The 16,148-nt window shown below is 39.1% G+C and overlaps 2 protein-coding genes across 3 annotated transcripts in view; one reads left to right on the forward strand and one right to left on the reverse strand.

The window, feature by feature from the left end:
* The window catches only part of UHRF2 (ubiquitin like with PHD and ring finger domains 2), an 88,373-nt gene extending 79,657 nt beyond the window's left edge, over positions 1-8,716 (forward strand). Inside the window, exons 11-16 of one of the 2 annotated variants that reach the window (XM_075410964.1) lie at positions 516-678; positions 1,199-1,336; positions 2,165-2,288; positions 2,694-2,857; positions 4,808-4,906; positions 6,499-8,716. In XM_075410964.1, coding sequence (XP_075267079.1) covers positions 516-678; positions 1,199-1,336; positions 2,165-2,288; positions 2,694-2,857; positions 4,808-4,906; positions 6,499-6,645 — 835 coding nt within the window. In that variant the 3' untranslated portion in view covers positions 6,646-8,716. The remainder of the gene's footprint in view (positions 1-515; positions 679-1,198; positions 1,337-2,164; positions 2,289-2,693; positions 2,858-4,807; positions 4,907-6,498) is intronic. The other variant, XM_075410965.1, reaches the window with a different exon arrangement.
* Positions 8,717-10,104: 1,388 nt separating this feature from the next.
* Positions 10,105-16,148, reverse strand: part of GLDC (glycine decarboxylase) — a 52,828-nt gene continuing 46,784 nt past the window's right edge. Inside the window, exons 21-25 of the mRNA XM_075410963.1 lie at positions 14,875-14,986; positions 13,509-13,604; positions 12,135-12,307; positions 11,723-11,803; positions 10,105-10,741 (exon numbers count right to left, since the gene is read on the reverse strand). Coding sequence (XP_075267078.1) covers positions 10,598-10,741; positions 11,723-11,803; positions 12,135-12,307; positions 13,509-13,604; positions 14,875-14,986 — 606 coding nt within the window. The 3' untranslated portion in view covers positions 10,105-10,597. The remainder of the gene's footprint in view (positions 10,742-11,722; positions 11,804-12,134; positions 12,308-13,508; positions 13,605-14,874; positions 14,987-16,148) is intronic.

Below are 16,148 nucleotides of genomic sequence, written 5' to 3' on the forward strand. Positions count from 1 at the left end.
TCAGGCTGTGGTAGTAGAATGCTGTTCATTATGGCAGCTTGGTCTAGGAGGTATTCATAATGTCTTGCTCCAGGTTTCTAGAAGAGGGTCTGCACGTAGCTAGTGCATAAAGCAGTTTGCTTGTCCTTGAGTTAGCTACTATTATTTAACTCCTGCTCTGAGGCAATTTATGTATTATGTGAGAGATTTCAGTTACTTAAGAGTTTTTTGGATGGTTACTATGTACTTTTTTTTACTGTAGTGTTTTTCATCATATTCATTACTTTTGTGTACATGCTTAAGCCTCAAAATCTGTAGTTAATGGGGAATAGTGATAGGGAAAGTTTGCCTTTATTTATAATTTTAATTCCCTCAATGCTATTTAGGAAGGGATTGTTTTTAAAAACGAAGGCTATTAAATCTAAAAGGATTGGTTTGTTTTATTTAGCAATATCAGCTGAGTCTTCATCTGGAATCTTGACAATAAAATTTTCGGTGTTCCCATTTTTTTTCTTACCATACATATCTCTTTCTAGGGCATTGGCCCTTAACTGTGATGCCCCGCTGGATGACAAAAATGGAGCAGAGTCTAAGAATTGGAGAGCTGGTAAGCCAGTCAGAGTAGTGCGCAGTTCAAAAGGACGGCGGATCAGCAAGTATGCCCCAGAGGAGGGCAACAGATACGATGGTATTTACAAGGTACTCTGATTTCTGCTGAGTGCAACATAACATTTTTCTTCAGCTGTTTTAAAATGTCTCGTGTTGCATTGCACATTTTTCATTATTACTTAAAAGAAATAATTCTTTTTTCTCCATGATAGCTTTTTAGCCTTAGCATATTCTGCAAAGAACTGAAATGAAATTATTCAGACCAGTGATAATAGAACATAATCCATAATAGGATATATAGAGTTGAATATGTAAGCTAGTTTATATGTGCTTCATTCCTGGAAATCAAATTATTTCCTCACTCCTTCCAACTATATCATAGCTTTTTGTGCGTTTAATGACTTCTCATCATCTGAAATAAAGGTGTATGCCTTTTAAGAGTACTGTAGTTGTCAAAAATGTAAAAATTTCGCACCTGAGGGAAGAACTGCTGTATAATAGTAATGTATTACTTAATCTTCTTCCTTCATCTTGAACGGTTAAACTATGACTATGTGCATGAGTTTGGCTTGTGATAAAATAATGGCAGTAATTTTATATTGTTCTTTAGGTGGTGAAATATTGGCCAGAAATTGGAAAATGTGGATTTCTAGTTTGGCGCTATCTCCTGAGGAGAGATGATGTTGAGCCTGCACCTTGGACTTCAGAAGGAATGGAGAGGTCAAAGAAACTGGGTCTGAGTGTCCAGGTTCGAATCAGGACTATCGGAGTTTGTTTTATTCTCAGTTCCAGGACAGGAATTCCAGAAACGGAGATCAGTTAAATTAAAGCTGCTTTTTTTTTTTTTTTCTTGTACTTCACTGTGGCAGGATTTAATGTCAAAAAACACTACAGGTTATCTGCAGACTGAAAGAATCCTTCAATAGTGACACAGCAGAAGGAATGGTGGATGAAGCTTTGTGCCTTAGCAGTGAATTGCTTTGCATATGTGGACTGGAGAATTAAGAGTTTGAATCCAGTTTTGGGATCCTTAGGCTGCAAAGAATTTCTACAAGTGACTGTTGTTACAGCTGAGTCTGTCTGAAATAGAAATCGAAAACCTGTGCATTTTTACATATTTTTTTCTCCATGTGACTGAGGCGTTTGTGTAGATAGTGTATTTCAGGTACAGAAATAAACTGACTTGTGAGGACTGGGGTATTGCATAGTCCATGAAAGATGGAAAGAATTGACATACTGTTTCTTTTTTCAGTAAGGCAGTGGTGTATCTTACAGGATACCATCATCTTCAACTTTGTCTAACTGATCTGTATAGTTCTAAGGGCATAGATAAGGATATTGGGTTCCTTTTGATACAATTCAGTCTGGATTAGATTCTTTTACTTGACTACACTTTCTTAATAGCAGATACTAATTTAAATGATTTTTCCATCATGTAGGGTTTTAAAAATCATTTTGTAGTTATTTCAATATGTAGTCACAGGGTTTTAAAGTCTTTTAGAAATTAGTCTTGTTGGTGTTTGGGAATTCCTGTATTCCAGTGGGTTTTGTTCTAAATCTGTGCTTTTTATTTTAGTATCCAGAAGGTTATTTGGAAGCCATGGCTAGTAAGGAGAAGAAAGATAAGGTTAAAAAGCAAACTGTGAAACAGGAGCCAACCAGCCAGAGTAATGGAAACCAGAAAAGGACAATTGATGATGGTATTTCTTTTTACTTTTTTAGCATTCATCAGCAAAGTCTATCATGTTACATTTATTAAGCCAGTAGCATTGAGGACTTTGCAGAAATGTGAAGTTATTTGGAATACTAATGTAAACTGATAAGCACATGCTCTGTAATTAAGTAGTAGCGTAGGGATCTTATCCTGTTTACTACTGTTAAAGTTTTTTTTCTTTTAAGCTCAGCAGAAGAATGATCAGTCTTCTGTGCAACTGTGTGCTGCATCCAAAACAATGCTGATGAGTATGTGTTGGAGTAGGGATTTGATTGCTGCATTTCATGAGTGTAATCCATGTTTTAGCCGTTCAGAAACAGTTTTATCTTCCCCTTTTATTAGTTCAGACTAACACTCTGTTGTTACTGTGTCTGGTGGTCATAATCTTAAGCAGGTGTAGAGGAACCTACGAATACACCCAAAGCCATGAGGATGGGAGATGGAGGGAAAGGAGAGGCTTTCCAGCTGACCCAAGAGCAGCAATGGCTGATTAGAGAAGACTGTATGAACCAGAAACTGTGGGATGAAGTACTTGCCTCTCTTAAGGAAGGACCAGTATGTTTGCTGCATGCATAATTTTTAATGTTTACCTTTTCTTTAGACTGTTAGGAGAAATCTTTGAGTCTCCCTCAAAACCTAATCTGCTTGTTGAACTTTTGCTGAATACACACTGTGTCTAGCATTATTTTTATTTGTAAAACTTTGATTTCAGAAAAATAATCCTTGTACAATTTGCTACTGATGGCTTGATTTACACCTGCATAATAGAGATCTTTTCCTCAAAAAACATTTTGAAGTTAGGAGTGGCTTTTTTTTTCTTATCATTTTTGAAGTGAGTGTGTTTTCTATGAAATCATAAATTATAAATGTATTTGTGTGCTGTGCTGATGTGAGAAATCAGACATGAAGAAAGATGCTTTCAGTTGCTACTTTTTGTTTAGACAGAAAATAATTTCGTGACAGAAAATACAGCTTGCTTGCTTTGTTTAAGAAGATAGAAGTACTGTCAGCTTCAGATTAAGATGTGAAATGAAAGTATTTTCATCCAAATCTAGATTATCCCACTCTGTAGAGAAGGAACCTTAAGTAAGAGAGAAAATAGTTTCCTCCCCTTAAATATCAAGAAAATAGCAAGAATAGCTCAAGATTGAAGAGACTGTAGATGGTAGTATAAAAAAAGTCCACAAAAGGAATATCTCCTCAAATATTATGTCTTTCATTGATAATTAGACTTACCTATGTCAAGTTCATAGTTATTTTAGCTGTTTTGCAGAAGAACTCAAGGCACTAAGAAGTTAAAATAACTTGATAAAACTCAGCTCAGTGAAAATCAAACCATTAGTTGGAAAATGGACATACATAATTAGTTTGAGAATTACCAATGGCTGTGGTGCTTCTGTAACAGAAAAAGCATCTACAACTCCCTGTACTTCCACTTACAGTACTTGTTTTTACTATAATGCTGCTGCAGTTGTCTTTATGTAGGAACTGTGTAAAGTTACTCGCTGTTTTCTGTCTTCTATCCAGTGTCTGCAATAACTAAAAGGAATTTCAGCTCTTAAAGTTGTACATGATGACAGGCAATAGAGATATGTGTTTGTAAAAAGGAGAAAACAGTAATTTAAAAGTGGTTGGGTTACTGAGAAGTCATTTTTCAGCCGATTCCTACCCATAATTTTCAGAAGAATTTTGATTTGGTTGCTACTAAAGACAATGGGAATCACTGGAAGCTTTGGGTCGCTGCTGTGCAAATGTAGATATTTCTACTTGAAACAATTACCTTCCATTTTAACTAAATAAAATGTGGTTTAAGATAAATATGGTATTTTAAAAATTATTACAAAGAACTGTATTTCGATTACCTGTAGATCTGCTGGTTTTTTCTATACCCCAGCTTGTATTCTTGAGATATTTGGAGATTGCTGGCATGCCAGAGATAAGCGTGCTTGTGTGTGTAAAACGCCTGGTACAAATGTATCTTGAGATTCCTCAGAGATGCCCTGAGAAGATTTAAAATCCAGGGAGGCTGATTTACACGCTGCAGAGAATTTGGCTGAGGAGAGAAGAAGCTGGTAAGCTAGCCACAATCCATAGGCACAGGAGGAGGTGCAGAAGTGGCATTCTCGGCAGAAAATGTTCCCATAACAGAGAAGCAGAGATCTTTCAGGGAAATGCAAATTTCTAGCAGCAGTTACTGAAGGCAATTACTAACTTCTCTGACCTATTCTAAGAATCAGGCATGGGGGGCCCTCCGGTCTGTTTCATATGTTTGTAACAATACTCATACAAACAAGTATATAATCTTTAAAACGTTAGTTCTCTGATTCGTGGAAGAGCGGGGAAATAAAGCAGTTGCGGACCTGCTTCCTGATTACTTTTAGAAAGCTGCAGTCATGGACATGGAGGACTTAAGAACTTCTGGAAGTTCATAATCTTTATGTAATAAGTGGCATTTATGAGAACTGTAATAGAGTTTTTCTTTTTTGTTCCTTTGCCCTACACTAGAATTTTCTGAAGAAACTGGAACAATCCTTTATGTGTGTCTGCTGCCAGGAGCTGGTTTACCAGCCAGTGACAACAGAGTGCCTCCACAACGTCTGTAAAGTAAGAACAAACTCGGTCTTGCTCTGGGCTGTTTTCTTGGCTTTGAGACACCAGTCACCAAAGCCCTATGTGTTTTAGAAAGACAATAATTATTGCTTAGCATTCTGAGCAAAAATATGCAGCAAGTTTGCATTCAGTGATTACTGTGTAACCTTAATTCTGTGTAATGAAGAGTGGAAGTACGTTTAGTATAGTTCCTGATAGACAAGTGGAGTATACCATTGCTGTCATTCCTTTGTGATGAGTGGAATTACACTAGGAATTGGTTTGGACCAGGAGCTAGATGTTGGTACAGTAACAATAATTTAGTTTTACATAGTTAAGGCATAAAACCAGATAACCAGATTTTATGATTGCGTAGCACTGTTATGAGTTGTTGAGAGGATGCAGGGTAAATGCAAGAAAATTACTTGAGCTTTTTCAGAATAGGTTATGTTATCCTATTATTCTTGGCATTATGTTTGGTGGGAGGGCCACACAGTTGACTTGTAAATTAAGTATCTTAAAACCTTGATCAGTTGGATGTAATGTAAGGAGTCTGCAATCCAGTTTGAACTAGAGTTAATTTTTGTAGTGTGGGTGTGTACAGAATTGTGTGCTGAATTGTGCATATTTGAGCTGTGCCTGCCATACCCAGTATTTCTGCCTAAGAGCCTAAAAGGACTCAGACTGTTATCATCCTATTACAATATCTGGTAATGCAAGTTATCAATGCAATGAGCCTAAAAGGACTCAGACTATTATCATCCTATTACAATATCTGATAATGCAAGTTTGCTGTTCAAGAAGATATGTGTCACTCCAGTAAAAATCACTGTGTTGTTATGGATGGCCTGCACATATAGAATGATTATGGCTCCTTATAAAACATAAAAAGGGGTTAATATTTAGAATTATGGCAGTTGAAAAACTGTGGAAAAGGCTGAAGGGCAACAAACTCAGCACAGAATTTGAAGATGTCGGTAGATACTTGCAGACACAAAATAACATCCAGTTAAAGTCGTAAGGAATAGTTTGATAGTAAGCTGCTATTGCTGTTTTGGGCATAGATCTGCCCGGATAAATTTCTGATTTTCAACTCACATGCTTGGGCTATATGCAGCCTGTGATAACATAGTAAGGAGGGCAGCACTGGTGCTAATGTGTTAGAGGCTGTATTATTCTACGTATGTCTTTAAGGCTTAGCTGAATCTCATCTGAGGAGGGAGATGGAGATTGTTCCATAAACAATATCTCTTGAAATGAAGGTCCAGAAAACTGCAGCAATCTAACTGGGAAGCTAGAAGGAAGCTGCAGACGTGGCTGTGATTCACAGGAAGGCAGTAGTAGAAACGAAGGGGAAATCTCAGTAGTGATTTAATTCCTCCCAAGCTCAATGTTTCACATCCCCACCCAGAGCAGTGTTCCTTTGTTAGGATGTTTTAGTCGTAGAGGCAGAGGTAGGTGTCGGAGGGCTTGGTGATAGCTTCCTTTTTCTGGCAGTAGAGCAGGTTGCGTCTTGGATTTATAGTGATTCCTTAGTTTTTGCTGGTTAAGGTGTCAGTCTAAACCAAGGTTCTCACAATTTACTTCTGTATCTTTGTACGTCCTAGAGTTGTTTACAGCGCTCCTTCAGAGCAGAAGTCTTCACCTGCCCTGCCTGCCGCTATGACCTGGGAAAGGGCTACACCATGGTTCCCAACAAGATACTGCAGACACTACTGGACCAGTTCTTCCCTGGTTACAGTAAAGGACGATGATGTGCTCAGATCCTTCCATACTTCTCCCAGTGACTTTATAGACAGTAAAGGAGAATAAATATAGGAAATTCAACAGTGGACCAGCCAGCTTGATGGGACTCAATATATTGTCACATTTTGAAGCAGCTAACCCTCTTCCCCTCATAGCCATCTTTTTGGTGTAGTGAGAACTCTAATTCTCAGCTGTCTTTTAACATCAAGGGTAGTTTTGGCCAGTTAACAAATAGTTTTTAAAGATGAGGAAAAAAAAAAAAGAAAAGCCTCAGCTCTTACTGGCCTAGCTGATGCTTAATTTATGATTTGTTTTTTTTGCAACTACCTCAGGACAGAGGAAAATAAATTGTGGGGATGACAAAAAGTTAGTAAAGTTTTAGCTACACACTGCCTCCTGAATATTAGTTGTGCCTGGTCCATGTGGTTTGATTTACAAAAAAAAACCCCAAAGCAAAACAAAAACCCACAAAAAACAGCAAAAAACCAGAAACAGCACTTAAGCCAGCTGGATTAAAGAACATGAAATTCTGTGGTGTGCATAATCCTTTTTTGTCTTTTTCTTCCATTATGCTGTATTTTTTTGCAAGAACAGGCTGATTTTTAGTCTATTTTTGTGAGCTTCATTGTGCTTTTCTTGTATCTTATGCAAGTTGACTACTAATGACTAATGAGAACAATATGAATGCATTGTTGCTGCATTAGTGTAAAGTGATCTGTGTTTTTTGCACTTAAAGAGGGTATTCAAGACACTCTAGTTGTGTAAAAAATATTTCATATAAAAAAGGCCACTTCTGTATTAGTTAAACTGTATGCTTTTAGTAGGTCTTGTATCAGTGGCAATACATCTACATGGCATTGAAGGCAGTGCTAGCTTGGAGAGGGTTCAAATCGCTTCATATTGTGATCTGAAATTTTATATACAATATATCCCCCCCAAAAAATATACCTTATTAAATATTTTATGATTCAGAAAATTTGCTAGTTTTGTTTTACTATTATTCACTTATTTAAATCATGACATTTTTATAGAAATTTCAGATTCCTAAATGCTTTCTTGAGGGGGGCTTCTTATTTTTCAGAAATGAGGCTTTATTTTATGTTCCTTAACTAATTTCTCAATGAAAAAGACGTCGTTAATTAAGAAAAAGAAAACAGCCTAGCATCGATATCCATGGGCTCACACATACTGTATAGCAGCAGCAGTCATGTAACTGCTCCAGTCTCTACGGAGTGTTTGGAGGAAGCTTGTCAGTGCCGGGCCCGTGTGCCGGAGTTGGAGGGAGCCATTCCTGCCCTGCTGCTGTTGGTGGTGGTCGCTGCCGGGAGCTGTGGGTGCCCTGCACTGTGGGCACGGGGCTGCGCCAACAGCCTGTAGCCTGCAGAAGTATATATAGGAGTGCATGTGTCATTCTCAGTAATTTAAGATCTTGCCCTTATCCCAGTGTGGTAATGAACTGGTCATTGAGGTGCACATGGCAGTGCTGTTTTTTTTGTGGCTGAAAGTTAGCTTAATGGCTTTTTCGCTTCATCCAAAGTAACTTACTTCTCTCTCTCTCTCCCCACTCTCCCCCCAGTTCTACTTCGGATTTCAGTAGCAGTGAAAATGCATAATGCTGGTAGCCTTCCTCTTAGCGCATACCAAAAAAACAGGCACTGCTGAACAGTTTTGAAAGATGTAACTCCTCAGCTTTCTCTGTGCTTACTGGAATGAGGGTTTGGCCTTTGTTCAGTAGGTGAATTGGTATCAGTGTTAAGCATACAGTTTGGAAGAGCTGTAAACGGATTCTTGTATCCTGCTGAACTTATGTTTTACAGAACGGTAGCTCAGTATTTTATGGGGAAAACAGATGTAATTTTACCTTTGTAGCAATCATTACTTCTGTGCAGTAAGCATGCAACACTTGTGGCTTTTTTACTTGATAGTTGAGTGCTGTGAAATGTTTTATACCTTTTAATGCTTTTTTTCCATTTGATAGCTTTTATAATTAATTGATAAGATAAATTTGTCAGTTTGAGGTCAACAATGGAAAGCTCTCTACTTAATACAAAAATATGTAAATCAGTTTTTTAATATGTCTTTTCAGTGAAAGACACAATCAAACAACATAAAACTGCCTTTAACAAACATGAAAGTGTTTGACAAGAGTTTGTGGAGTTAGATTGGCAACACAGAAAGACTGTCCTTTCCTCACATTACAAGTTTGCAGTGTTTTCTTGTAATTTTTTACACCCTTAGTGCTATATCAGTAGCTATTGAAAGATGCCCTTTTTAGTAGTAAATTCTAGAGTATAAAATTCTCATTTTCTTAACTATGTATTCAGATGGTTTAGGACCTAGATGCAGCTTTTTGTATCAAAACTGATAACTGGCCCAACCTTCCTTTAATGAAATCCATTCCTGTTTCCTGTCATCTGCAGCCTCTTTCTGTAATTAAAGCCCCCATTGAAGTCATAAGGTAGGTCGTGAAAAAGTTGCAGTCCCGAAACTTTCACTGTAAAGGACACAAAAGCATGGTACTTAAAACAGTGCTGTGAACACTAGCCTCATTTGTGTCACTTCCGAGGAAGCTCCCGGGCGTGGGTGTGCTCATAGACCTTCAAGAAGAGGTCGACTAGTTGCTGGCTGTAAGGTGCAAAACTGCGTGGTCCTTTCCCCGGTCTGAGCGTTACCCCAGTGCCTGCGTCCTCATCCACCAAAATCCCACTTCGTGCGGCTGAATGAGCCTGTCTGTCTCCACAGGGCCGCTCGCCGCCGTCAGACGCAGATCAGTCTGCGCCGACCCGCTCTCGGCTTCCTCACAAACGCGCTCACCACACGTGCGGCCTGGTGTCTCTGTGTAGCTGGTGAGGTGATCGGTTCTACAAAACTTTAGCTGGGAACAGATTAGGAGAGGCTCCTGTGTAAGGTCTGCATTCTGGCTACTTAGTAATTGAGCGTGGCGTTGTGTGCAGCAGTAGTGCCCTGGTCTCAGGGTGCTGTCGCTGTGCTCGGAGGAGGGCCAGAGATAAAGCTGTGAGTCAGTTTTCACACAAGCTGTAGGCTGACGTGACAAAGCAAGGCAGGTTGAGTGCACTGTATAAACCAAAGCCGGTACCCAAAAGCAGAGATTTGAGAAACTGTGGAAGGAGAACACTTTGTTAAAGAAGACCTAACTTTTACTAAGTAGCTCACAGTCTGTAGAAAAATGCCTTCTCTGGGAGAAGAGGAGAGCAGTAGTCGGAACTGCAAGGAAAGATTTATGTGATATAGATAAAAGTTAAGCTTGCTGCTGCTCAGTAAAACTGATCATTCTAGCTCATTAAAAAACCCCAGAGATTTAATACTAATTTCTGCCACTATTTTGCTTTGTGTAGAAGCTGTTTCTGCTGTGGCAATTCTCACAAATCAGAATTTAAAGCTTCATAATGTCATACTACGCAGTTGGGTAAATCGAGATGAAAAGTTAAAACCCAGAACACAACACCTAAAATTCTGACCAATTTTATTAGCATACTAACATTTGTAGGTAAAAAAACCAGTAAGAAATATTAACACTAGAAATGCTAGTGGTAATACGTGAAGTAAATTAAACAATATCTACTTCATTTTTTTTTTACAAAATATAAACAATTACTCCTGCAGTTAATATTCATTACTATTGCCTTATGCATCTGCATATTTTCTATTTTTTTAACCATATCTTCTATGCCACTTTGCAAATCGGTGTTAATTGTTAAAATGTTAGGAAAAAACAGACAAAATGCTGAATCAAGGCAACTTCAACATCAACTGCTGTGGAACAGTCACATTTTGCTTGCACCTAACATGTTGATTTGTATTTACATTTTAACTGAGCAGTGATTCAATTAACAAATAAGGTGATTATCTAAAATATACACAGTATATAGATCCCCTGTCAGGTCTGTAAGGAAAAGGCCATCCTGGTGGACTCAGAAATCCAGGCAGCTGGAAGCAGTCTTACGAAGATGCTCTCTTCTGTTCAGAAAAGGGAGATTCGTAGGCTTCCACTGGTGGGCAGGTGCAAACCAGATGCTGATCTCCATATATGTCATCAATGCGAGCAATTGTGGGCCAAAACTTGCTTTCAGGCTTCACAAATGGCTAAGTACAGAAGAAAGAACAGTATTTTAATTTTTCCACCAAGCAAATCTACGTAATTGTAATAGATACTAGGAGTTTTAAGAATGACAAATGCTGGAAAAGCAGATTTTTTTATAAGTGAAGTCATACTTCAAATCTGTTTGCAGTCTCTGAAAGTTAACAAGCATGTATAATAGAGTTGGCAGTCAAAAGAATATTCAGATTTGAAAAAAAAGTGTAACCATGTCGTCTAACAGATACTTGCAAGGAAGCAGTTGTCATGGGATGAAAGAAAACTATGACCCTCTGAGTAACTACCTTAGAGATAGGAACCAAGGGAAAGCAGAGGAGACTACCAAGACCTGTGCTGTTCGATATAGTTGTAATATAACATAAAATAAGGTGGCAAGTTTCACAGGTGCAGTTAAATTCTTCCTCTTTGAAACAGTATGTAGCAATAAAACAGATGCAGTTCAATTTTAGGTGAGAAAAGTTAGTTCCACATGTATTTAAAGTTTGTGGAAGAAATTTTATGTAGTGCTCTGAAGCACTGATGTATCCAGCTCCAACTTGACCTTTTATTTGTAGCAGGCTCACATTGGTGTGGCCTGCCTCATGCTGACCGTGCATCTTGTCAAACCCTCATCCAAGTTCTTTGCAGCAGCACTTCGAACGTCAGGACGTGGGACTCTGTTTTGGGAGCCCCTGGTACAGCATTTTGGAACTGAACGGGCTGTTTCCAATAGGAATATCCAACACTGAAGTGCTGAGATGTAGAAATCCAAGTTTGCACTTCATGTGTAGAGACTTTTAAGATCTTTCTTCCTTGTCTTGACAAACAAAACTCATGAAACTACTGTAGAGCTCTCACACATAAAAATTGAGCAACAGTAAAAATGGCTCTGAAGTTTTTATTCTTGCATCTCCAACTGACCAGAAAACCACAGAACAGAAAGCACATTCATCTGCTACCACATCACTAGGATGCCATTATTTACTCACTAGTGGGAATGCTGCCACTTCTCTGGAATAAGGACGATCCCACTTGGAAGAAGTGACACAGTTCAGAGTATGTGGTGACATCTACAAGCAAAAAGACATGTTCAGGACATGAAATTACAGAATTCAGTTGAAGATATCAGTGTGAACCTTTCTTCAACTTCACATTACTACATACAAATAATTACTGTTTAGAGACTCTTGAGACTACCATTTGGCTGGGTGGGGGGAAAAGGCAAATTTAAAACAGGAAGCAAGTCAATATCTGGACATTTTTCAGTTTGCTTAGTCACATGTTCACTGTTGTACAGTTATTTTTGAGAGTACTGAAAGACCAAGAAGCGGGCTGACGTAGTCTTAAGGAAGTCTCAAGGGTTAAGCTGATGCTGGTAACTTACTCTGTCTGCCATCTTACCTTTAGTGGGTTAATTTGGGGGTCCATCCTGCCCTCCTCTATTTCAGCAATTTCCTGCCGAATACTGATCATTGCATCACAAAATCTGTCCAACTCTGCCTTGTCTTCAGACTCTGTTGGTTCAATCATAAGCGTCCCTGCCACTGGCCAGGACATGGTTGGAGCATGAAAACCTGATAAAGTAAAAAAATCAGTCACTGACAGTAAGTTGAGTTGGTTAGCATATGCATTAGCTAGCAATTGTTTCACAGATTCATCCCTTTCTATAATCTTTACAGGACTGAACTCATTGGTAGCGCTGGCAGTGTACTGCAGAGGTAAGACAGAGTTCTCAAGTACCTTACTTTTTAACACTGACGGGTAATGCCATTGTGTTATTTACGATGGAGTTACACACTGATTTAACGCAATGCTCTTAAAACCTTGTCTTCCTTTGTTACTTCTCAGCCTGAAGTATAGTGCTTCTTTCCTGGGTTATTTCTGTTTCTGGTGCTCACTTCAGTAGAAGTGTTTTGACCCTTTACCTTCTTACAACAGGCTGAATGGCAAAGTGAGACAGGCATAGATTTCTGCACTGGTAAACAAGGTAAAAAGAAAAGGTGGTCTCTCGTGATTCCCTTCCTGCACTACTGCTAATTACAGCCTTGTGATACTTCTCTTGCAGCTTGAGAGGATGGAACTTTACTAAACCTACCCATGTAAGTAGCTCGCCTCCATACCTACTGAAAAGCGTATTTGAAGTGGTGCATGCTATTTAAGGCCATAGCAGCCCACTTACAAAAGAGCAGGAAGGGTGGGGTTTTTTGTATCACAACAGGGCTTTGGATTATTTCACTGAAGAGGTATTACTGGTTAGGGTTTTAACAGCTTTTATGCGTATTTGTTAGAAGCACAGTTGCATAGGATCAAGCAGTTCAATGGGTCGTCTCGTCTGGCAGCCAAAGAGTAGCCACAATCAGATTCTTCAGAGCGTTTGTACAAAGCAGCCTAACTGTATCAGGATGGAAGCGTGTAAATCCTATTACCCTACCTCAAACGTATTTCTCCCCCGCCCCCCCCCCCCCCGTTTTTTTTTTTGTTGGAATCTTACTAGACTCTTGGCTCCAACCCGCTTGCTCCAGTGGTTAAGAGTCATGTAATCGCCAAATTGAAGGGGCAGTTTACAAAACTGGGGAGATAGCAGCGGACTTGTAAGTAGCTGCTACAATTCAACTGATGCAGATCTCTTTCTAAGCCATTAATGAATATGAGGAGATCTGAAATGATCGTGACAGAGTCACTGTAAGCACAGGACTAGAATGTTTCTGGCTCCCTTCAGAAAAGATTCAGGAAATTCTCACTTAGCCTGCTATTTTAAAAAGACATTTGACTTACCGTAATCCTGAAGTCTCTTAGCAAGATCTACAGCTTCAATGTTTGCTGTTTTTTTGAAAGGCCTGGTATCCAAAATGAATTCATGGGCTACATAACCTTTAAATGAAGAAGTATACACTATCCTTACTCACTAGGTTGAAGAATGCAGTCTACCAAGCAGTCTGTTCTGATTGGTTTTGTGGCCAACATGACAGAAAGACAAATTAAAAAAATATCTACTTGGAAAAAAACTCAAACCTGAGAAATTACCAAGTAAGAGAGATGCAACTCAGTATTGGAAGACTGGCCCTCTGAGTCCCACATCACATTAAGAAGAGGCCTCATCTCCGAGATCAGAACTAGGAAAGGGTGGTAAAAGTAGCTCCTATAATTTACAAGTACTCTGAGAAATAATTGGATTTGTCAGTGGCCCAACACCACGTGGGTCTTAGGCTATCTTGAGTTAGCCATGTACAAGATAATCAGCTTCATGTTATGCCAGAGAAAAGCTCAAATCTGGTGTTACAGAGAGGCTAAAGACATAAGTTATCTAAATTTATATCCATGATCCTGGAGAACCTTGTTCCATTTCATTGCTGAATCGTTCAAAATTTGCAACTTCCATTCACTTCTGTGAGGAAATAATATATTATCTTAAAACGCAACCTGCAGGTTTAGCTAAGGTGTACTCCATTAAATTTAAGACAGATATTTTGAAGAGCATACATGTTGTACTCAAATGTTCTTTCGTGCCATTCAGCTTAAACAAGCAAAATAGCATTCTCTGATAGTTACTGTACTATAACAGATAATTCTTTCACCTCTTATTTATACTTCTGTCCTGCTGCAAGACTGGAGAGCAGTAGCAGGGAACTAGAATGTAGCTAAAGTATTTTGCATTTCCAAGGGGATTCTCCCCCATCTCACAAAGCAGAATAAGGAGCAGAAATCAGAGAAATTTGGTGGGGTTTTTTTGGTTTTTTTTTTTTCAGAGAAAGTGTGCAAGGGAAAGTACAGGTCCAAAAATTACTTTCAGTTCTTAAATTGTTGTGCCATTGGTTATGGGAGAGGAGGTCTCAACTTTGTTACTTCTTCTACTGTTCATCAGCCTGCTACTAGACTTCAAGGAGAGCAATCTAATGCCAAGGTTTACTCAATCTTTTGTCATCATTTCGTCTAATTACAAACAGACTTTTTTCTTCTACTTCCAAGTATCTCTGTTTCATTGCAATACCTCCACAGAAGCAGTGTGGCAGGTTATTTTGAACAACATGAAGAGAAGTCTGAGATGCAGCTGTTGTGTAGCATTAATAAAGAACCATACTGCAAGCCAACCAGCAAAAAAAAAGCCAGCTTTGTAGAAGAAAACCAATTGTCTAATACTTGCCTCTTGCTCCTCTGAAAAGGATTTTGTAGTGCTTCTCTAGCCTCTTTGCCATGTAGTTTGCGTTTAATATAGCAATCTCAGAAGCATGTTTCAGACCCTTTGCTCCCATTGTCTGAAAGAGGAATAACATGAAGAAACAGATCTGAAACCACTCCCAGGCAAGCTAAGTGTGTTCTTGTACTCGCAAGCATGATAGACAACCGCACCTTAATGCATCTGGCTAGTTTTAAGGCAGTCACACTGCTACTACACTTTTCCGCACTACACTCCTAGAAAAGCACTGGGTATTGCCTGAGAACAACTTTGGTATATACACAGCTTACGAGACTGCTTACTGTATAAGAGGTTTTGCTGAAAGTCAGCAAGTGAACAACTCAAACCTTTCCTCAAACTGAGAAGCTTAAAGTGAATAGAAGAAAGTGAGCAGAACTCAAGAATGTCATCAGCATACTTGTAAAAACTGCACACGCTGTCTGTCACCATCCTTACCCCCAGGGAAAGAGTGTCCAGAAAGCTCCCCAAAAAGCTGTGTGTGCTATCTGTACAGATTATCCCAGCAACTCAAACGCTGCGTGCTGGTGTCATGTCACAGGTGCATTACCAAAGACCAGAGCCAAATGAACATGGATGCACTTACTTGTTCGTTAAGGCACTGCAAAAGGACAGTGCTGGACCTGAGCTGTGGTTGAATTTCTTAACACTGCACTTAGAAGTTAAGTTGGCAAAACAGAAAGCCAAAACAGCCTTCAACGTAGCCCCTTTAGATGGGACAGCATAAACAGATGGCATTCTGCATTGTGAAGAAACAGCTTCCCTTAAAAATTTACGACAGTTATGTATTCTGTAATAGGAACCAGCTTACAGTCACAAGTGATTTCTACCTACAGCTGAAAAGCCACCGTGAAAGCTGTACCAGATCATATTTGCTCATTTCAAATTCCAGAAAAGCTCCAGAGTTTCCCTGGGAGCAGAAGTTTCCATCGTTAGAGCACCAGACTGGCTACAGGGTACTCTGAATGACGCTGCCCTTATGTTCACCATTCCAACTCTTTCTCTCACTGAAAGCTTTAAATGATGCTCAGAGTCCCAGCACACCCTCTTCTCAAACCGAATTTGAATCTATGCTCATCTCTGTTGTCTGAATACTTCCATATATGTAGCCAAATATTTGCAGGCTTATCGCTAAATTGCAAGGCATTAAAAAATTACATAGAACATGATCAAGTTGTTGCACATCCAAAGCCAAAACCAAGTTCAGTTTTCAAATTCAGTAA

Source organism: Opisthocomus hoazin, chromosome Z (genome assembly GCF_030867145.1).
Source record: "Opisthocomus hoazin isolate bOpiHoa1 chromosome Z, bOpiHoa1.hap1, whole genome shotgun sequence".
Classification (NCBI taxonomy): Eukaryota; Metazoa; Chordata; class Aves; order Opisthocomiformes; family Opisthocomidae; genus Opisthocomus; species Opisthocomus hoazin.